The sequence below is a fragment of the Balaenoptera physalus genome (genome assembly GCF_965194825.1).
Source record: "Balaenoptera physalus genome assembly, chromosome: 16".
NCBI classification, from domain to species: domain Eukaryota; kingdom Metazoa; phylum Chordata; class Mammalia; order Artiodactyla; family Balaenopteridae; genus Balaenoptera; species Balaenoptera physalus.
Genome location: NC_138898.1, coordinates 86,171,901 through 86,192,724, shown reverse-complemented (window position 1 = coordinate 86,192,724; position 20,824 = coordinate 86,171,901). Strand labels below are relative to the sequence as shown.

Here is a 20,824-nt window from a genome sequence, read left to right as displayed (position 1 = left end):
GGATCTTAAAGCCTTGATCCTACGGGCTCGGTGGCTGGCCGAGGGGGAGGCGTTTCTCAGTTACTGCAGCACTGAGTGTTTACCACAGGGAGGTACGTGCCTGAACCCCAGAAGGCAGAGGTACTCGTGTCCATACTTTGAGACTGTAAACTGGAGTGGGAGTGGAAGTGGAGACGCAGTGCAGTCTCTGCCATCAGTGCCTGGCAGGCAGAGCAGGAACTCCCCTGAGTAGACTTATGAGTGGCTGGAATAAGACAAGCGTAAAGGGAAAAGATGATAGATAGGAATCTAGAAAACTCAAAATACCCTGTTTTAACAGAAGGCAGCAAATCTACAAACACTTTATTAGCAAAAAGAATGAGTAATACAAGTGCAGCTTGGGAAAAAGAGGGGATCCTCCTTTCCCCTCAAGGGCATCTCCAGATCTTTAAAGGAAGGGGGATTAGGACGATATGCAGAGTAGATACCAGCGTCTCAAGCGACTGGAATCACACAAAAGTGATGCGTGTCCGGGCAGTGTTGACCTGCCACACGTTCAGCTCCTCATACTCATCTAGGGCCGCCTGGAACTGAGCAGGTGTGAAGCCACGAGATACGCAGCGCTGCTCCGCCTCGGAAAACCGGACACTTCGGCCCTCTGAGACCAACTCACGGACAGTGGCAAATATCACATCTGCTGGTCTCTGGGTCCTGGAGGAAACAAGCATGGGTGTGCAAGTGTGGGTGTGTAAGGTCAGGGTACAACAACACCCAGTACCAACAGAACAGCAGTGGTCAGGGTTAGAATTCTGAGGCCAACATCACAGACACAGGGACGCAGAAGCCACAGGATAAGTTTTCTGCTCAAGAAGGTCAAGGTGACTCCTGACATCCTTCACTAAGCCACTCACCTGGCTGTTTGCCCCTTGTCACCCAGAAGTGAGTCCTTGGACATCTCCATTAGCCGTATGGCTTCATTCACATCCTCCTTCTCCACAGTGTCCACCATTCGCAGACGTGCCTAAGGGGAAGGTAGGGAGAGATGGGAACGGGAGGAGGGGGGTGGAACAAAGTCAGGGACCCCCCCCCCCCAGCTCTAAGGTTGGGCAACCCATGTGTTCCTACTCACAAAGGAGTAGAGGCCCCTCCCCTCCCGCCAAGCATCCGCAGTGTGGGGCCGGCACTGTCAGACCGAGACAAGTGCAATGCCCAGGGCAGCGTCCAGCAATTGCCCAAGTCTCCGCCTCTCAACACTGGCCAGTCCCGGTGTTCAGCTGTCCTGTGAGGGAGACCAGACCCTTCTGAACTCCACTGGGCTCCCCACCACGACAGATGGAGCTTGGGGAGCTCAGCCAAGAAAGCAACTGGCAGAGAGGTAGTGTCCCTGGGGCTCGGGAAGTGCTAGCTCAGCAGTAGGTCAGGTAATCACACTACCTGCACGAACAGCACTTTGGAGCCCCCAGGACTAAGGTCCAAGATGTGAGGACAGAAATGAAGGTTCCTAGCACAGGATCTAGGACACAGGGAGTGCAGTTAACCCACCCACCCCTCGGTGAGGTCGGAGCAGCAGGGAGAAGGCCCTTCCCTCCACGGACGCGGGGCGTGCCCTGCTGGGGCAGCAAGTACCCACAGTGCGGTAGCACGGACAGGACCACTATCTGCACTGTCAGCACTTTAGCCCCGGCAGGGCCTGAGTGGAGGGGGGCAGCGAGAGAGGGGCCACGTCAAGGCAGGCTGCCCAGGAGAGCCCAAGCGGACCACCCTCCAGCAGGACAGGCTGGCACTCACCAGAGCAGTGGACAGACGCAGGATAGCCAGCAGAGTCCGGGCGGAAGTATAGGTGGCGTCCTTACTGGCCCAAGCCTCTCGCCTCATCTCCACGTACGCTGCTGTGATGTAGTCGGCCAGAGACTCCGGCACCGTGGGCTGCTTCTCCCGGCACGTAGCTATGTAACGTCTGTGGGAAAGCAGGAGCGGGGGGGCAAAGAGTATGTTTTTTCTGCATTAAGAGTTTTCCATTTAAGAAGACTTTGGCGGCGGGGCGGAGGGGTGGGTACTTTTAAGTAGGAAAAACAAAGTCAGCAGATGAGTATTTGCTTGCTTAAATATCACTGATGGATTTCTCCAAATGCTGCATTTCAAGTTATTCCCAAATTTTTAGGAAAATGGCCTTTGCATGAATATGACAAATCCATATGACGGTTTTGTTAACTTCAAGAGAATAGGTAAAAGGAAGAAAAACTTGAGGAACCCCTGGGAGCCCCTGGACAGACTCCATGGAGAGAATAGTGCTATCAAGTATCCGTGCAGCAGGATGCAGCTTTGCCAAAAATCTGAACCTGTCTCAACCCTGAGATGGGCAGGTGGTGGAGGTAGCATGAAAGGCAGGTTCTGCGTCATGGTCTCCCATGGCCAGGCTGGGGGGACCTAGACTCACTGTTCTCAGACCCAGGACATATGGTGGAGGAGGAGTGAAAGCTTTTCAAGAGACGCACACCCAGGCAAAGACATTGCCACCCATGGCACCGGGACAAGTACACCAGTCCTCGCCCAGCTCTCCTACCTCATAAGCTTCATGTCCAAAGGTTCAAACTGGGCGGGGGGCTGCCGGCTGTGCTGGTGCACATAGGTGATGTGCTGGGCCAACCTGGGAAGAGGGGAGGCAAGTAGGAACCCTGTCTCTTTGGTGCTACACGTCACACCCGAACTCTACATCTTGGCCCCTCAGCTCTCCACCTCAAAGCCTGGCAGGGACAAACTTTCCCATTAAAAGACCATCAACATTTCAACCCTGACCCACTCGTAACAACTGTCGACCAGCCCCTGCTGTATGAGGGAAAGGTTCTGGAGTTTCCATTAGCAGACAATGAAGAGTTTTCTAATTTCTCCTCCCTCTCCAGAGATTGTTACTAAGGGGTGTCTTCCTTGAGTGCTGAGCTGCATTCACCTCAGGTCATTGTCTCGGTCGGGCCGGTCCTGGATCAGCCAGAGGAGGTCAAATCGGGAGAGCAGCGCAGCAGGAAGCTGTATGTTCTGCTCCAGGCTGCGGCGAGGGTTGTAGCGCCCGTAGGCAGGGTTGGCGGCAGCCAGGATGGAGCAGCGGGCATTGAGCGTTGTGAGAATGCCTGCCTTGGCGATGGAGATGGTTTGCTGCTCCATGACCTCGTGGATGGCCGTGCGGTCAGCCTCTGCCATCTTGTCAAACTCATCAATGCAGCACACACCCTGGTCAGCCAGCACGAGGGCGCCACCCTCCAAGGTCAGCTCTCCACTCATGGAGTCTCTCAGCACAGCTGCTGTGAGCCCCACTCCGGAGGAGCCACGGCCTGTCGTGTACTGGCCTGAACAAAAGGGCCAGGGAGAAAGAAAATAGACGTGTTTAGGAAAAGCGAAGAGAACAAGGGAGCAACAACGGCGCAAAGGACAGAAGAAACAGGGCTAGTGACGCAAGGCCTGTACTGAACTGCTCTGACCCAGCCAGGCCTTCCCGAGGCAGCTGCAGGGCTGTGGGTGGTGGCGCTGACCCAATCTCCATTCCCCAACGCTCCCAGAAGAGGACACACACGGAAGAGTGGTGGTCCTACTCCTGTCCTCAGTTTGCCTCTCCCAGGGTCTGACTACTCACTGCGGGGGGCCAGGCGGTCAATGTAAGACAGGAGCTGAGACTTGGCCACACCAGGATCCCCCATCAGGCAGATGTTGATGTTGCCTGGAGGAAGGGAAGGAAGCCCCTGAATGACTATTCCTTCAATCCAAGTTGTCCAAACACAGAGAAAAGTGCTTTCGAGATCTGCCCCCATCATGCCCAGCACCATTTCTTTTAATCCCACCCCGTGCCCATGAAGCCAAGACGCCTGCTCTTTTATTCTGTGACCTATGGGACACTGGCCCTGGTCACCCATCCTTTCTTCCTGAACGCTGCACTCACCCCTGATCTTCATGCCTCGAGGAGACTGGTCCACCCCTCCCACCAGCAGGAGCAGCAGCGCCTTCTTCACGTCTTCGTGCCCGTAGATCTCTGGGGCGATGGAGGCTGCCAGCTTTTCATAGAAATCCTCCTCTGTGGGAAAGGGAAAAGTAAGAGTGTTCTCCGGGGGATAAAAGGTGCTAGGATGAAACTCACACTCCCAGTGCTTCCCCTGACCCCTCACCTGCAATCTGCCTCAGTTCCTCCCTGCTCAGTTCTCCTGCCCCCGACTCGTCCTCCTCACTCTTACTCATCTTCACAATCCGATGGGCTTCCAGGTAAGTTTCCGACAGTAAACCCTTGGGCAGGAAGATGCCAGGGTATAAATGAAGTTCTTTAACCTGCCCATCCACGTGATTCCCTCAGGAGTTCCTGACAAAACCTTTCGTTCTGCTTTGCTTGGTGTTCTGCTATTGACACTTTTCTCTGTGGGGCTGGATAAGAATTAGGGGATGAGATGAAATAGGAAAAACCACCTCCTCATTTTAAACTCCCTTTCTCACCTGGACCATCTGTCGGAACCCAGCGCGCAGGACTGGCAAGAAGATACCGGTGACGCTGACGTGGTCCCCGGGCTGGGCAATCCTTGTGTTCTCTCCTTCTACCAGCACCGTGATGCTGCGAGGGATATTTCCCACGGGCACTTGGTCGCTCTGGGGGAGAAGGGTACGTGAGGCCTCCAAGGACTAACCTCCCCTCCCCAGGCACGCTGCTCTACCGCTTCCTGGCCTACTCAGCCTCACAGAAGCCGACAGGAGGGACGCTGAGCTCTCCTTTACCTCTTCCCAACTCAATCAGCAAGTTCCAGTTAAACCTCCCTGCTGCTCTTGATGACTTCTCTGCCTCAGCTCCTCTCTCTCTTGTTCTGCTTTCTTCCTTCTACTCCAGTGGACTCCCAAGCTCCACCTTCCCTGGGTCCTGGACCACACACCCCAAACTCACATGTTCTTGCATCTTCATCTCCTGGAATTTGATGAACTTGGAGCCACGTGTCTGTAGATACAGCCGCCCTCCTGAGCGGTTGGTCTGGCACTCCTGGCTCGGGCACATGATCAGAGGCATGAAAGTGGGAGACTGGATCTAGGATGCAAAAAAGGAAGCACCAAAGGAAATCATAAGGAAAGGAGCCCCTCAGAGTCAGTCACTTGAATCACATTCCTCTTTGTCGCAAAAACCATGGAACTTTCGAGAATGTCTTATGTTATTCCTGGTGGATATCAACAGACACAAAAAACACAAAATGTATAGAAAGACCACTCCACGCTAGAAAGAAGATGAAAAGTGAACACACCAGCATGTTTTACAATAATCAGAGAAAATAACAATTGAACATCAGCAGACAAAATTAATTCTTACAAAAACCACTGTTCATTGCTCCATACATACCGGCTGATAGGTCTCTGCCCCACACTGGTCACAAGTGTAAGTGGCCACCACCATCCTGGGTTTGACTTCAGAGACACGAGTGACAATTCCACGCACTGTTACCAATTTCCCCACAGAGTCAGCCCGTACTTCCCGGATCACACGAGGCTTGTTACTACTGGGGCCTTGAAAATACAGCTCACTGAGGGAAAAAATCGTTCTTAGCAAGGCTCTGGGGATCAAACCCCACACCCTTCCCCACCGAGACCACTCACAATCTGCGCATGAGTTCAGGAGGATACTGGTTCTGGGGGCTCCGGGCTGCCCCAGGGTCCCGGCTCCGCTGCTCCATCATCAACCGGTGCTCAATGTAAACGTCCAGAACATCTTTATTTACCACCTAAAGGAAAAGAAAGGAAAATAGGAAAAAATCAGGATGGTGAAAGGAGAGCGCATAAAGGGGGCCAGGCAGAAATCACCGCCCCCTTTCTGCCAGCTTGGAAAGCCAGCTTTCTGCCCCCAAGAACCTTCTCGAAAAAAACCTAAGGTCCATGCCCTGCATTTTTCTCACCTCCCTCTCCTTGTACTGAGGCAGCAGCTCTTGTACAGCATCAGCGAAGAGCCTGGCATAGCGCTTGGTGTTCTCACAAATTGAATCCACCAGCTCAGGGTCATCCTCAGCTACATCATCTAGGTCTATGTACACTGCCACTTGCTCCCGATGAGCCAATCGAACCTGGGGTGGGGAGGAGATAGCCATGGGGCCAAATTTACCTTACCAGTGTTGACAAGCAAAAATCTGTCACCACAAGCTCAGCACACAGGTCCCAGGCCCCACGTGGGAGAAACAGCAGTGTGAGACAGAACAAGACTCATTACTCAGCCCCCCAACTCCTGAAAATACCTTAATTATTGTGAATCTAGTGATACACAGGTATCAGGTATGGTGCTAAACTTGTCACTTACAGAAAAATGCATTTGCTAACAGCTCTTATAGCTGAAGTCACCGCCCCATTCCCTCTACCCAACCTTAAACTTACCAACTGATTCCCATACTTGAACTGCTTCTTGCCAAATTCATCATCCTGGTAAAACTCTTGTAGGAACTTCTTCACCTTTTCTATAAAGAAAGCGTAAAACCGCGAGAATCAACCTTTCTTCACATACCTTACTGCAAAACCCGTCTGAGAGAAACCTAAGAAACTCACCTCCATTTAAAATGAGATCGATGAACTCATTAATCGAAACAACATTCAAATAAGCCTACCTAATTCTCCCCAAACAGGGCAGAACTCTTTTTCACAAACCTGTTTTGGCCTAGGGAAGAAAAAGTGGCCCCGGGCAGTTTAGAGTATTAACCAATACTCTCCCCGCAGGGGAATTCCACTCTCTGCCTTAGTTAGAAATCTCTGTACCGTTTCCTAAGGGCCTCCCACAGCCGGCAACACACTCAGGTCTCAAGGTTCTCAGCGTTTCTTCTACGCGTTTTATTCTCCTTTTCTTTCGATCCCCTAAACCGCTGCTCTCACTGGGATCTCCGCCACCAGGCCCGTCCTCCGCCCCACCCCCTCTCCCGCCACGACTTCCGCTCTTAGTAAACAAAGAAGCACATGGGCCCAGATGCTGCCGCCTCACAGCCCGGGATTCCTCCGCCCAGAGCGGGAGCCCGTCCGGCGATTGGCCGGCTCGTCAAGGGCCACACCGTCCCACCCCACCACTTCCTCCCTCTGCCTCTGATAAGCACCCCAATTCCAGGCAGGCCCCCACCCTCAGCAGCGCTCTCCGAAGCCACCGCGCGGAAGGACACTGTTTACACACGACACTCCTTCCAGCGGCGTCGCGCAACTTCCGCCCGCCTTCACTTCCGCTTGGAGGTGGGCCTAACGCGGCCAATCCCGGAGCGCAGCGGCCGGCCTGCCCGCCCCCCGGGCTTCGGCGCGTCTCGCGCGCTCCGAGCGCCTAAGAGCGCGGAGGGAAGTGGGACTGGGGGTGGCCGACCCTGAACCTTTGACAGGGTCCCCTGAGGTCCTGGTCTCCCCTTGGCGCGACCCTTCCTTCTGGAACTTAGAGCCGGGGTGCCCGCCCACCCACCACGACTCCTACTTCTTTCCCGTACGCGGTTACCGGCGTTTTCCCGACCTCGGCGCCCCGTGCGCATCCCACGCACCGTGTGCCTCTAACCCGCCACCTCCCGACCCTGCCTCGGGCCTCGCGCGCCGAACCCGGCCCCCCGGGACTCCAGCTCACCCAAACAGGTGTTGACCAGGAAACTTCCCGCGCAGGACGCCCCTCCCACACTTGCAGACCCTCACCTTTCTCGAGCGCGTAGTCCTTAAGTGCCATTGCTGCCGAGGGCTGTGCGGCAGCAGTTGGCGGGCTCTGAGCTCTCACTCCCCGGACAGCTAAAAACGTCCGCGCGGCGGACTGCGGCCGACCAACCGAAATTGGCGCGAAACGTCGCTCCCCACGTGACCAGCGCCGCTGAGTGCGGGCTAATCGGAGAAGATGCCCTCCGCCCCTCCCACTCGCCACGGGCCCCTGCCACGACCAATCAGCGGGCGAACCTGGGCTGAGTGACGGGGGAGCGGCGCGGGGGTCAGGAGGGAAAAGCTGGGCGAGGCTTGGGCGGGCGCCGGGTTTCCCGCGGTCGAAGGAGAATCGCTCTTAAAGGGCCAGCCCACTCGCGTCCTTTTGTTCCGGGGCCGCAGGGCGGGGCAGGCCCAACTTTGGCTGTCTTCTGGTCTGCTCTCCAGAACGGCCATGATTTCCCAGTTCTTCATTCTGTCCTCCAAGGGGGACCCGCTCATCTACAAGGACTGTATCCTTGGCCAGCGGGGCGGGGGGGAGGGGCTGGGTGGGACTAGTGCCCCCGAGCCAGCCAGTGTCGCCAGCTCCTTAGCTGTCCTTCCACCCGGTCAGTCCGCGGAGACAGCGGCGGCCGGGATGTGGCCGAGCTCTTCTACCGGAAGCTGACGGGACTGCCTGGAGACGAGTCTCCGGTTGTCATGGTAACCACTGGCGGGGGTGGGGTGGAGGGGATGCGCTTGGTGGGTCTGGGTGGGGGGCGCCTCCTCCCAGGGCTGTTTCCTTGAGAGCTTCCAGTTGGGGGGTACATTCCTCTAAATAATATTAATGGAAGTTTATTGAGCGCTCACAGTGCACCAGGCACAGCTCCCCGCACGTCTCAATCCTCAGCCACTCTGGAGTAGGTACTATTATTAACTCCATTTACACATTAGGAAGCTGGGCCCTGGGGAGGTTTCGTATGTGGCACAAGTCACGCTGCTAGTAAGTAGAGGAAGCAGGATACCAGCCCAGGTCTCATGGGCCAGGAATCACCACAACTCTTTCTTGCTAATGCTTTTTCCCCTTGCCTCTGCCTCAGCACCACGATGACCGTCATTTTATTCACATCAGACACAGCGGTCTCTATTTGGTGGCCACGACTTCAGAAAACATTTCTCCCTTCAGCCTCCTAGAGCTGCTCTCCCGGTGAGGAGGGCGGGGCTGGGCACCCGGGCGTGGGGGTCAAAGAGGAGGAGGGTATGCACACTCTGTCCTGTTCTGCAGGCTAGCCACGCTCCTGGGTGATTACTGTGGCTCCCTGGGTGAGGGGACCATCTCCCGCAACGTGGCTCTGGTCTACGAACTTCTGGATGAAGTGCTGGTGAGGCCCAAAGATGTCCCTCCCTGTCCCCCGTTCCCTGAAGATGCATCCCATGGTTGGGAGGCTGAGTCGTTCATTTTCACCCCTTCCCCCCGTGACCATCCAAAGACTGCCCTTCCTTTGCCCATAGGACTATGGCTATGTACAGACCACATCCACGGAGATGCTGAGGAACTTCATCCAGACGGAGGCCGTGGTCAGCAAACCCTTCAGCCTCTTTGACCTCAGCAGCGTTGGCTTGGTCAGTCCAGGGACAGATGAGGCCAGGATTGAGGAGGGTTAGTGGGAAGTGTCATACGTGAGGATTGATTGCTTTGGATGATTTCCAGTTCGGGGCTGAGACACAACAGAGCAAAGTGGCCCCCAGCAGTGCAGCCGGCCGCCCGGTGCTGTCCAGCCGCTCTGACCAGGTGAGGGAGGGATTGATGGGTTCAGATCCTCGGATTTTTCTCTCAGCCCCCAGAGTCCAAGATCCCAGCATATCTTTCCACCTCCCTAGACGTGGATGATCCCTTTCCTTACCCGTGTCCCCACCCCAGGGCTCCAGCTTCCACTGTCCTGTCCTTTCTGCCTGTCCACGTTAGAACACAGGCCGATCAGTCCCCAAATCCCTCTTTCCTTAGAGCCAAAAGAATGAAGTGTTTCTGGATGTGGTCGAGAGATTGTCCGTCCTGATAGCCTCTAACGTAAGTTTGGGCCCCCAGCCCTGCGGCTGAGGACAGGCGGCCTTTGGGAAGTGTGTTGGGGAGGTCACGTCTGGGCATTGACCTCCTGTCACTCTCAGGGCTCGCTGCTGAAGGTGGACGTGCAGGGAGAGATCCGACTCAAGAGCTTTCTGCCCAGCGGCTCTGGTGAGCAGCCTGCAGGCTGGACCAGGGTGGGGTTTGGGACAGGCTCCTTGGCGGCATGTATGGGGTATTTGGCAGCTTCTTCTTCTGTTCTTTCCTCTGACAGAGATGCGCATCGGCTTGACGGAAGAGTTTTGTGTGGGGAAGTCAGAACTGAGAGGTGAGGAGAAAGTGGGTCTTTCTCTCCTAGGTCGAGGTCACTGTCAAAGGTTTCATGGAGGGAAGTTAGAGACAGATCCCCACCCCCTCCCAAAATATCGGTTAGGAGAGGGGTCTTTCTCTCTTTGCAGGTTATGGGCCAGGAATTCGGGTGGATGAGGTCTCATTTCACAGCTCGGTGCATCTGGATGAGTTTGAATCTCATCGAGTCCTCCGCCTGCAGCCACCTCAGGGTGAGGTCAGGATCGGGCTGGCCTAGCACATTCCACCTACCGAGGGGAAGGGAGGCAGTTCAGGTGTGAGGAGACCAAACTCACCTCCGTTCCTCTCTGGTCTCAGCTGACCGTGATGAGATATCAACTCTCAGATGACCTCCCCTCCCCGCTCCCCTTCCGGCTCTTTCCCTCCGTGCACTGGGACCGAGGCTCAGGCAGGTGAGACCATTTCCCTGTTCTAGAACTTCTCTGGAGCCCAAGCCAACATGTGTACGCATGTACGTGTGTGTGTGTGCACACATATATACACATATCTGTTTACCTCTCGGACTGGCTGTGAAGGAGCGGTGGTGGTGGTGATATTGGCTCCGAGTTAGTAAAGGCACCCTCCCCCACAAGTGGACCCAGCTCCGTGAATGTAATGGCTCATGGAGTTGGGTGGATTTCAGCCCTTCTCTCTCCTTCTTGGGGCAAAATCCACACAGCCACACGTGGGGGCCCTGTGTGAGGGATGGTGAGATGCCGGTAGGGTAGGGCCTGAGTAACGGTGTTGTACCCTCCCACCCAGACTCCAGGTTTATCTGAAGTTACGATGTGACCTGCCCCCAAAGAGGTAAGTGGGGGTAGCCAAGCCTAGTCCAGCTACGTAGGGTAGGAGACAAGGCCAAGGTACCTGCTGTTTCCACCTTCAGGTGCGGCCACCAGCCTCAGAATCGTTTAGAGGCTCTAGAGTTTGGGAAGGGGGTGGGGTGGCACTTGTGCAGAACTCCAGTCGTGACATTAATGAAGAGGGGACACGTCACGACCTCCTGGGGCTGTGACTCTGTTCCTTTTTCCCTTGCAGCCAGGCTCTCAACGTCAGGCTGCACCTTCCCCTGCCACGGGGGGTGGTCAGGTGAGCGTGTGCGCACCGTGGGCCCGCGGGTGGGTTTACCAGCCTCTCCGGACAACAGGACGGCACTGGGGGAGGAGAGTGGGAGCTGTGGGATGGCAGGGCTAACCCCAGCACCTTTCCTCTCCCGACTCCAGCCTGTCTCAGGAGCTGAGCAGCCCAGAGCAGAAGGCAGAGCTGGGGGAGGGAGCCCTTCGCTGGGACCTGCCTCGGGTGCAGGGAGGCTCTCAGCTCTCAGGCCTTTTCCAGGTATCAGCCGCTGAGTCTCAAAGGCCCTCTCCTCCCACCTCCACTTTCAGCCCTGACCCATAGCCTCCTAACGCGGTCGCTCAGCGCGGTCAGCTTCCTGGCCCCTTGGCTCCCCTGCCCTCCTTCCTGTTGAGGCCTTCAGCGCCCTCCTCCTGCCTCTGCCCCTCACAGATGGACGTCCCGGGCCTCCCCGGGCCTCCCGGCCAAGGCCCCGCCACCTCGGCTCCTCCTCTGGGGCTGGGCCCCGCCAGCCTCTCGTTTGAACTTCCCCGGCATACATGCTCTGGCCTCCAGGTTCGCTTCCTCAGGCTGGCGTTCAGACCATGCGGCAACGCCAATCCCCACAAGTGGGTGCGACACCTAAGCCACAGCGACGCCTACGTCATTCGGATCTGAGGCTCCCAAACGACGACACAGGTGGCAAAGGAGGTGATCTGTGCATCAGGAGAAGGACGATGTTTCCTCTCCCAGCATCCTGGCCTGTGGCTGTGGCTCTGGCTGGAAGAGTCCTGAGTCCTAGGGAGTAGGGGGGCTCCACGGGTCTGACCGCCCGTCCGTGGGATCTGACCCAGGAAGGACTGAGGTGGATCACAATTTAAAAATCAAGCTTTTATTCTGAGGAACTGACTGTACAATACTGAAAGAGAAAGTCATGTGGGGGAAGCTGACTACTATTTCCTTCCACCCAGCGTCTGTGCGTGTGCGTGTGCGTGTGTGTGTGTGCGTGTGTGTGTGAGAGAGGGAGAGAGAGAGAGAATACAGGGGAGAGAAGAAGGTCAGCAGACGTGTGACAGCATCAAGGCGCAGGCGGAGGGGAGCCAGATCCGGGGGGCTGTGAGCCATTAGCCTTCGGAGTCCCTGGAGCGGGAGGGGGGCTCTCCCCAGTTTCCGGTTTCCCCCCACATAGGGCGCTGACCCCAAGCGGGGAGGGGGCTGAGGTCGGGGGAGGGGCTGGAGAAGGATGGGAGGTGGGGCCTCCTTTGCCCTCCCCTGTGGGGGGAAGAGAGACCACGATGTACTTCTGGACACTGCCGGGACCAGAGGGGGCAGTGCTGGGGGGCGCGCTTGTGGCAGTGGAGACCAGCTTGACGATGGGCTGCACGCTGGGGACGGTGGTGGTGACAGGAGAGGTAGTGGTGGAGCCTGAGCCAGGGGCCGAGGTGCTGAGGGACAGGACCTGGGCGGGAAGAAAGGCAGTGCCGCTTGCCTTGCACTCTCCCCACACCCGAGGCCGGGGGTACTTCCCTTGCTTCAGCCAAATAATCAGTGACCTGGTGACACAGCCCCCACCACCCCTGGTCCCACACGGCGCCACATACCTGCTGGGTGGATGAGGCGCTGGAGGAGGATGACATGACGATGAACTTGGTTGGGGGAGGGGAAGGCTGAGGCGGGGCAGCAGCTCGGGCGGACACCAGTGTCTGGACAGGCAGCGCGATGGAGCCAGGGACCTTCAGCAAGCCAGGGGTCCGAGGGCCAGGCTGGGGGGCCTGTGAGAGGGTCAGCGTGGGCCGGGGCTGTAGGAAGAAGCAGCAGGAAGAAAACGTCACCATCTACGAAAACTACCAACTATGGAAAGAGGGGCTCCTCTTCCTCCTCAGTGGGTCTCACTGGGTTTGGGGCATCATCACAAAGGGGGCCTAGACACCCCCAAAGACGGCTGACTCAGGGGGCCCTGTGTTTTACAAAAGTCAGTGTGTGTGCCTGAGTACGTGGTGTCTGTCTGTGCGTCCCGCCCGGATGGGAACCACCGCCGTGTTTTTCTTCATTTCACCGTACCACTTGCTCACCTGTCCTCCCTGGACCCTGTACTGACCTGGGTGATGGTCAGAGTGGTCCTGTTGACCTGCTGAGCCTGCAGAGCAGCCTGGGCCCGGGCCTTGACAACGTGGGAGCAGAGCAGGGGCCCGAGGGACCCAAATTCTGCCCGATAGGCATCCTGATTGTCAGGCGGTGGGCGCAGCTTTGCCAGAACAGGGGCACAGTGTTTCTGCAGAGAAGAGCAGCCAGGTAGAGGGAGGGCAGTGACTGAGAATCGTGACGGGGGAAGGGGTGAGAAAGGAGGTCACCCGCTATTTCAGTGTGTTCCTGCTGGAAGCCAGGCTGTGCTGGGTTATCGGTGTGTAAGGAATGCTGTGGTTTTTCTTCATAGAGAACTTGGGCACCAGCTGGTGGGAGTGGAGAACTTGCTGAGTAATTACGCTGGTGATATCTAAGGGCCAGCCGGTCCACAGGGCATGTGCCTTGCACAGAATGGGCCAGAGTGATGCAGAAGCATCAGGGGCAGTGCAGGCTTGAAGTCACAGGCTGAGAGTTAAGACTCTTATTTCTTACTTAACCCCTTAGTGCCTCAGTTTTTCCAGCTGCGAAGCAATATGGGACTCTGAGGTGTGCCCTGAACGTAAGAGGCGAAGATGGGGTAGATGAATGGAAGATGCTGTATGTTTGCTAAACATTGTCCTTGTGTGTGTGTGTGGTGGGGTGTGGAGAGGGGGATCAGCGGGAAGAAGTGGGGGAGGGCGGGGTTGGGGCTTCGTCACCAGGAGGAGGCTCTGCACGTGGTCAGCCCCGATGCGGTCGATGTTGCTCAGCACGGGGCCATCCAGGACCCCGCGGATCCGCTCCCCCTCCTGCTGTAGCCGCGGCAGAATCAGAGTCTTAATCACCTGTTGGAAGAGAAGGGGAGAAGCCGGGGCGCTGGGGTCACCACAGGGTCTCCCGGGTCAGGGGGCCGTTGTCCACTCTGACCTCACGATCCCCCCCCTCCCCCGGGGCTCCCCGCGCTGGGGCCTAACGTCGTGTCCCAGCTCTGCCAGGCCTGCGATGGAGCCGTAGCGCGTTGTCCACGGGGTTTTCTCGTCCACCCAGCTCTGTAAGGGGATGGAAAATAAACCCAAACAAAGGGGTGTGAAAAGCTAACTACTAAGGACCAAAGTCTCTCATACACACATTTTCCTTGTAAACCATTAAGACATAACAGCTCCTTCCCAGCCAACCTCTCCTCCCCAAAGTAGCCGCTATTATGACCTCTACCACCAGAGATTAGTTTTTCTGGTTTTTGAACTTTAAGTAAATGGAATCACACAATTAGGAAAAAAAAAAAAAGACACTACAGATGCAGCTCAAGTCCCAGTCCCCCCCCCCCTTGCCCCTGGTTTTCAGCATCACTTCCTGCGGCCACACTGGTTTGAGTGAAGCTCTCGTTGTTCTGGTGACAACCCCGGGTAGTGATGGGCAGCGGCTCACCTTGGTGAAGGTCTTGGTGATGCGGGACTGGATGTTGTTCGTGGTCGTGCTGAAGTGCTTGCAGATCTGGGCCACCAGGCGGGCGGCAAAGTCCCGCAGCGCCCAGTGGTTGTCCACGTCTGGCCGCAGGCACAGCTGTCTGCTCACGATGCAGGTCATCACGGCCGGGATCAACTCGTGCACCTAAGGCAGAAGCCTCGAGTCAGCTGATTGTGACAAGTGGTCTCCTGGGCGTGGCGGCAGGGTCCCCAGAGCCTGGGATGAGAGGTGGGCGGGCAGGTCCACTCACGTATTTCTCTAGATACAGAGTAGGGTTGTCCATCAGCGCCTTCACCATGCGCATCAGGTAGATGAGCAGGGCCAGGTTGTTCTGCACCACATTCACGCGCACCTGGTTGGGGGGAGGGAAGCGATGGGGCAGCGGGACCCTTCCGGTGAGCTTCCTCTCCCTCCTCCTCACCCCGGAACCTCGTCCTAGGTCCCCCCCTCCCGCGTCCTCTCACCCCCTCTGAGATGAAGGTGCTGAAGCGCGGCAGCATCTGGTAGAGCCCCGGATCCGTGGCGATGCTCTGCAGAGCCTCCTGTGGGGGGAGGGGAGCGAGTGAGGAGGGGGCGACACTGGGGGGGGCGGGGCGGGGGGCCTCCGAGGGGTAAAGCCAGGACGGGGGGCGGGGCCTCACCGCTCGCTTGGCCTCACACGAGCCCACACAGGCTTCTGTGATCTCCTTGTAGTACAGCTGTTGCTCCACAGACAGCTCGTGGATGCTTCGGGGCTTCAGCCGCAGAGGAGCCCCCTCCAGCAGGGGTGGCGCCTTCTTCTCTTTCCCTGTGTGAAGTGGGAAGGCAGGTTCAGAAAAGAAAGCTCCAGAGGAGGCCTCAGCACCAGACAAACCTCAACCCTCACTTCCCCCACCCAGGGAGACCCGGCTTCCCTTGCGCTTCTTGGTCCTCTCTGGGGCTCCTGGCCTGAGGTCTCGCCCTCTGCCCTGACCTCACCCACTTCACAAATGACCATCTGGCTTTGGAGCAAGAGGCCTGGCCCAGCAGTACTGACCTTTGCCGTCAGCTGGAGTGGCCCCCTGACCTTTGCCTTTCAAGGGGCCGTCTTCCTCCTGGCCCGGCTTGGCTGACTTCAGGGGCTCTGTGGCCTCAGCCTTCTGCTGCTCTTTGGGAGCTGGTGGGAAAGCAGTCAAGGCAGGAGATGTAAAGGGAGGAGGAGGGAGAGGGGTGGGTGCTGGACGCTGGGCACGGAGGTTACCTGGGGGTGGGTTCTCTGGAATAGCTGGCTGGCAGCCTTCAATGCTCAGCCAGTGAGCTGCAAGGAAGGAAGGTGTCAAGGTGAACGGCTGAGCGCAGACATCAGGAAGCCCCTCCACACTAAGGGATTCGTGCTTTCCTTCCTGTTCCTCAGCAGGGATCTCACACTGAGGGCTCCTTCACCGTGTGCTTCCTCACACCCATACGCATTGCTCCTTCCCCCCTTCCCCTCCTCCCCATCCCCTGCTCTCCCCTCCCCTTCCCCAACCTTTGAGGCAGACATCCAGGGGCACCCGGGGCAGAGGGGTATTGATGATGTCGCTCAGATCAACCTCCTTCTCCTCGTAGAAGTAAAGCTCCCGGCCGCCACCAGAGGCGAAACGGAAAGGAATGAACTCCTGAGCGTGGAAGCCATACAGTGGCTACAACAGGACGGAGAGAGACGCTGGGATGAGAAGGGAGCCCAAGCAGGCAGGTCTGGCTGAGGCGAATGTACCGTCTGGGAGGTCTCAGTACCCTGCCCCCTCAGTCCTGTGCATTCCCATCACCTCGACGTTCTTTAGCTTCAGTGCGTAGTCAATGTCACTGGTGGTGAGCTTCTGCCGCTTCCCCATGTGCATGAACTTCAAGGCATCCTAGGGGTGGGAGGACAGACGTCAGCCCGAGACCCTGGGGAGGAAGGCGGCCTGGGCAGCACCCTCCATACAGTGCAGGGAGGCCAGGGTACCTGTGCAATCTCCTTGATGCGGTAGCTGACCTCATCTGTCAGCAGCTGGCAGGTCTCCTCCTGAATCTGAGCGATGCCCATGGACTCGGCCACCACCTTCATGGACTCCGAGGGCAGCACGGTGTTGCTCAGCTTCAGCTTCTTCTCCTCCGCCATTCTGGAGCCCCTCCTCCCCTCCCCCAAAGGAAGATGCCCCAGGGCGGAGAGATGGAGACCCTGGCAGGGGGGTGAGAGGAAACGTGAGAGTGACATCCCAAGAAGAGGGGCTGTCCGTTCAGGAGGGGCCACAACAAAGGGAGGACAGTGGAGAGGTGAGGAGGGAAGGGGCTCGGGGGGTGCCCTTTGCCCATCCCCACGTGAGCAGCACGGGCTGAACAGGAGGAGGTAGCACTTGGACCCAATTCGACACAATTTATCGAGCTGATTCTATGCCAGGCACAGTGCAAGTGAGGTATAGTGGAATGATCTCAGCTCTCAGTTTAAATCCCAGCCCCAGCACTACCTAGCTATGTTAACTGGGCAAGCTACTTAAATTCTCCCAGCTTTGGGTTTCTTCTCTGTAAAATGTGGAAAGCATCTTTTTTCCCTAAGGTTGTTAATGTGCCTGCTTTCACGTGTCTTGCTCCGTCATGCATCATTATTCACACTTGACAAAAAGACAACATTGGTTAAAAATAACTCTCCCTGTCTGAGCCTGTGTGCCCTTACAATTGAACGTGATGAGAAAATGCACAACCATCCTGACCAATGTGCACTTTTTTCATGGCCACGAACTTCAAACGGGCCCTTAATGCTGCCTGATGGTCCTACATTTCAGTGCACCCAGGTTCCCTCTGTCTCATCTGACACCTCTTCTCCTCCCTGATTTTTGGCCAGGAGAAGAGACCTCCCCAGGCTCCCACCACCACGTCCACCCACTGAGCAGCACCGGCGCCCACATGCTCTGCCTTCCCTGTCACTGTAGAGATTCTGGTCATGCCCCTCCCCAACTCAAGCATCCCTCCAGCATTCCCCGCCCTCCCTGCATCATCGTCAATTCCTCGACCTACCAGATCACTCCCATTAGCCCTACAAAATGCAGTTATTTCTCCCATCCTCAAAAAACAAAACAGTGGTCCACCCATACCATGGAATATTTTTCAGCCTTAAAAAGGAAGGAAATTCTGACACACGCCACAACACAAATAAACCTTGAGAACATTGTGCTAAGTGAAATAAGCCAGTCACAAAAGGATAAATACTGTATGGTTCCAATTATATGAGGTTCTTCGAGTAGTCAAATTCATAGAGACAGAAAGCAGAGTGGTGGGTGCCAGAAGCTGGGAAGGGGAGAAGGGGGAATTACTGTTTAATAGGTATAGTTTCTGTTTTAAAACATGAAAAGCATTCTGGAGATGGATGGTGGTGATGGGTGTGAATGTACTTAATGCCCCTAACGTGTACACTTAAAAATGGTTAAGATGGTACGTTTTATGTTATGTGTATCTCACAATTAAGAATTTTTTAAAAATCCTGGACTTCCCTGGTGGCACTGTTAAGAATCTGCCTGCCAATGCAGGGGACACGGGTTCGAGCCCTGGTTTGGGAAGATGCCACAGGCCGCAGAGCAACTAACCCCATGCGCCACAACTACTGAGCCTGTGCTCTAGAGCCCGCGAGCCACAACTACTGTGCCCGTGTGCCACAACTACTGAGCCTGCGCTCTAGAGCCCGCAAGCCACAACTACTGAGTGCGCGTGCACAACTACTGAGCCCGCATGCCTAGAGCCCGTGCTCCGCAACAAGAGAAGCTACCGCAAGGAGAAGCCCACGCACCGCAATGGAGACCCAACGCAGCCATAAATAAATAAATAAATAAATAATTTAAAAAAGAGAAAAACATCTTTTATTCATCCCACTTTCTCTGCTAGCGATACTCTGGGGGTTTTTTTGGCTCCTCTTTGCAACAAAACTCCCTGAAAGAGCTGTCTTATCTCTAATTCCTCTTGAACCTACTCTAGTCACGCTTTTGACTCCATCAGGTGCCTGAAACCACTCATCAAGGTCATTGTGACTCTACATTGTCAAATCCAAAGTCCCATCTCCTTCCCCATCTTCCTCGACCTCTCAGCAGCACAGAGCATAGTTGCCTACTACCTTGTGGAGACACTGTCTTGACACCACTGCTACCCCACCTTCTCTTGGTTTTCCTCCTCCTTCACTGGCCACTTTCTCTACGTTTCCTCTGCTGGTTCTTCCTCTTCTCCTCGTCTGCTTGATGTTGCAGTGCCCTGGGCTTGGTCCTTGTACACCTATGAGCTATACTTATTCCCTTGGTGACCTCAACCATTCTCACAGCTTTCAGTATCGCTTATAGGCTGATGATGGCAAATTTATATCCCCAGCCCAGAGCTTTCTTCCTAACTCCAGACTTGTATATCAAACTGGCTACTTAGAATCGCTTCTAAACTGAACTCCTGATGACCCCCACCCCACCAGCTCCAGCCTCGGCTTTTCTCATCTTCATAGCAACGCCATTCATCCAGGCGCTCATTCATTATGTGAGCCCTCACAGCAAATCCACCAGGTGATCCAACCTGATCCGCCACTCCCACTGTGTGGCCAGCTCCCCAGCATCTAGCCCCTGGGGAACTTCAATAGCCTCCTGATAAGGTCTTCCTGCTTCCATCCTTGCTCCCTACATCTATTCCCAACATAGCAACCAGAGTGATTCTGTCAAAAAATAAACCACATTGGGTCATTTCTCTGCTCAAAACCCTGTACTGGCTCCCAATGTGCCACAGAGTAAATTCGAAATCCTTATTATGGTCTACAAGCTCCTTCGTGATTTACTCTCTCCCCATCGCATCTCTGACCTCCTTTCCTTCCTTCTTCCACGTTGATCCAGCCCCACTGTCCTCCTTGCTGTTCAAACATTTGCTCTATTCCCTCTGCCTGGAATGCTCTTCCCCAGATGTTCCCTGGCTGCCTATTCCCATCACCCTGTTTAATACTGCACCCCACCCCCACTCTGCTTTTTAAAAAAAATTCCCAAGGAATTTAACATGTGTTGATACATATTGTATTATTTCTTATTGTTTATCACCACCACATCTCCCCTTCCCACACTGTGTGGACAGAGATCTTTGTTACGTTCACTGATGTATTCTGAGACCCCGGACTGGTGCCTGAGACACACTAGATACTCAATAAATATCTGTTGAATAAATGAATGAACTGTAAGGCTTAGGAATTAGGTGCTCACTAAACCCTCAGTACCACTGTTATCAAATGAACAAGATATAGGCCCAAGCTTGGAATCTACTTTGTGTCCAAAAGGAAAGTGGCTCGCTTCAAGCTGGCATTAGGAAGACTAATGTCAAAAGTGTTTTGGACTGACTGCGAGGTGTACGTGGAGGGCAGGTGTGGGCCTGATGGAGGGGCGGGAAGATGGGGGCGAAATACAAGTTAGTTCTTCTCAAACCATGCCAGGTCTCCTCCCCCGCTTTTATAAGCCTTATCTGCAGGGAACACATTTATTCAACATACTCTGTGCCTGGAGCCGGGTATACAGGAGGCGGTCATGTCCCAGTTCCCTGGCGAACTCCTACTAATCCTTCAATACCCCCCCACGGTACCCTCTGCCAGTAAAGGCTCAAATAACGCGCCACGGCCTCAGGAAACCTCAGATCAGTGGTCGGCAGGAAGGCTTCCCAGAAGATTAACTTGATCTAGATCCGTGTAGCAGTCTCCCCAGCAGGGAAGCAGGTCTAAGGTCCCCAGGCAATGGGTACAGCGAGAAAGAAGGCGTAGAGAGCCCACCTCATCCCCCCAACATCCCTCCAATGCACACGCACAGTCCCCACGTGCACGGACACACAACCAACCGTCCTCCTCCGGGACCCCACACGGGCCCTTCAAAGGGTCTAGTCCCGGGCACCACTCAGACCCGCCCCCGCCAGTCGAGCGCCCAACGCAGGAAAAGCCTCTCACCGCCGCCAAAGCGCCGCTCACCCGGCGCTCGGCGCCATGTCGGCCCCGCCCCCTCCAGGAACAGGTCCTGGCAGAGACCGAGAGCAGGTCACTGCCCCTTCCACGACCCGGAATAAGCCCCCTAGGCTCACGGCCTGAAATTATATAAAAATGCTGTCTCTGTGCTTACATGTAAGGAGCACACCCTCTTGCTGTAATTACTTCAGTTTATTCCTTCACTATCCGGCAGCCAGGACCTTTGGGAGGCGCCACAAAAACCAGGCGGGGAAGCCCGCCCCGCA

At 55.8% G+C, this 20,824-nt stretch overlaps 3 protein-coding genes across 7 annotated transcripts; 1 reads left to right on the top strand and 2 right to left on the bottom strand.

Annotated features, from left to right (window-relative positions):
* Nucleotides 1–310: 310 nt before the first annotated feature.
* MCM7 (minichromosome maintenance complex component 7) lies at nucleotides 311–7,780 on the bottom strand. 3 transcript variants are annotated; one of them, XM_082431275.1, is made up of 16 exons: nucleotides 6,727–6,902; nucleotides 6,520–6,628; nucleotides 6,352–6,431; nucleotides 5,883–6,047; nucleotides 5,587–5,711; nucleotides 5,333–5,513; nucleotides 4,889–5,026; nucleotides 4,450–4,599; nucleotides 4,131–4,245; nucleotides 3,908–4,039; nucleotides 3,605–3,688; nucleotides 2,927–3,320; nucleotides 2,543–2,626; nucleotides 1,768–1,936; nucleotides 891–1,000; nucleotides 311–690 (listed from the first exon to the last, which is right to left on the bottom strand). In XM_082431275.1, the coding sequence occupies exons 5-16, from the start codon at nucleotides 5,664–5,666 to the stop codon at nucleotides 489–491; spliced, it is 1,839 nt and encodes a 612-aa protein (XP_082287401.1). In that variant the 5' UTR covers nucleotides 5,667–5,711; nucleotides 5,883–6,047; nucleotides 6,352–6,431; nucleotides 6,520–6,628; nucleotides 6,727–6,902; the 3' UTR covers nucleotides 311–488. The 3 variants fall into 3 exon arrangements, with proteins under 3 accessions (XP_082287401.1, XP_082287399.1, XP_082287400.1); XM_082431273.1 differs by lacking the exons at nucleotides 6,520–6,628; nucleotides 6,727–6,902 and adding an exon at nucleotides 7,624–7,780; XM_082431274.1 differs by having other exon boundaries at nucleotides 6,520–6,887.
* A 127-nt stretch (nucleotides 7,781–7,907) lies between these two features.
* AP4M1 (adaptor related protein complex 4 subunit mu 1) lies at nucleotides 7,908–12,004 on the top strand. The gene is made up of 15 exons (XM_082431323.1): nucleotides 7,908–8,129; nucleotides 8,231–8,319; nucleotides 8,697–8,803; nucleotides 8,882–8,978; nucleotides 9,109–9,219; nucleotides 9,308–9,388; nucleotides 9,602–9,664; nucleotides 9,763–9,829; nucleotides 9,933–9,986; nucleotides 10,117–10,223; nucleotides 10,325–10,419; nucleotides 10,769–10,813; nucleotides 11,045–11,095; nucleotides 11,230–11,341; nucleotides 11,513–12,004. The coding sequence occupies exons 1-15, from the start codon at nucleotides 8,072–8,074 to the stop codon at nucleotides 11,735–11,737; spliced, it is 1,362 nt and encodes a 453-aa protein (XP_082287449.1). The 5' UTR covers nucleotides 7,908–8,071; the 3' UTR covers nucleotides 11,738–12,004.
* On the bottom strand, nucleotides 11,930–20,632 carry TAF6 (TATA-box binding protein associated factor 6). Of its 3 annotated transcripts, XM_082431277.1 has the most exons (16): nucleotides 20,544–20,632; nucleotides 20,100–20,281; nucleotides 16,572–16,787; nucleotides 16,393–16,479; nucleotides 16,113–16,266; nucleotides 15,846–15,902; nucleotides 15,642–15,761; nucleotides 15,268–15,413; nucleotides 15,091–15,168; nucleotides 14,877–14,978; nucleotides 14,588–14,770; nucleotides 14,137–14,211; nucleotides 13,882–14,007; nucleotides 13,158–13,331; nucleotides 12,661–12,858; nucleotides 11,930–12,518 (listed from the first exon to the last, which is right to left on the bottom strand). In XM_082431277.1, exons 2-16 carry the CDS (start codon nucleotides 20,133–20,135, stop codon nucleotides 12,138–12,140), a joined length of 2,133 nt encoding a protein of 710 aa, XP_082287403.1. In that variant the 5' UTR covers nucleotides 20,136–20,281; nucleotides 20,544–20,632; the 3' UTR covers nucleotides 11,930–12,137. The 3 variants fall into 3 exon arrangements, with proteins under 3 accessions (XP_082287403.1, XP_082287405.1, XP_082287404.1); XM_082431279.1 differs by lacking the exon at nucleotides 20,100–20,281 and having other exon boundaries at nucleotides 20,544–20,606; XM_082431278.1 differs by lacking the exons at nucleotides 20,100–20,281; nucleotides 20,544–20,632 and adding an exon at nucleotides 20,438–20,462.
* Nucleotides 20,633–20,824: the final 192 nt, after the last annotated feature.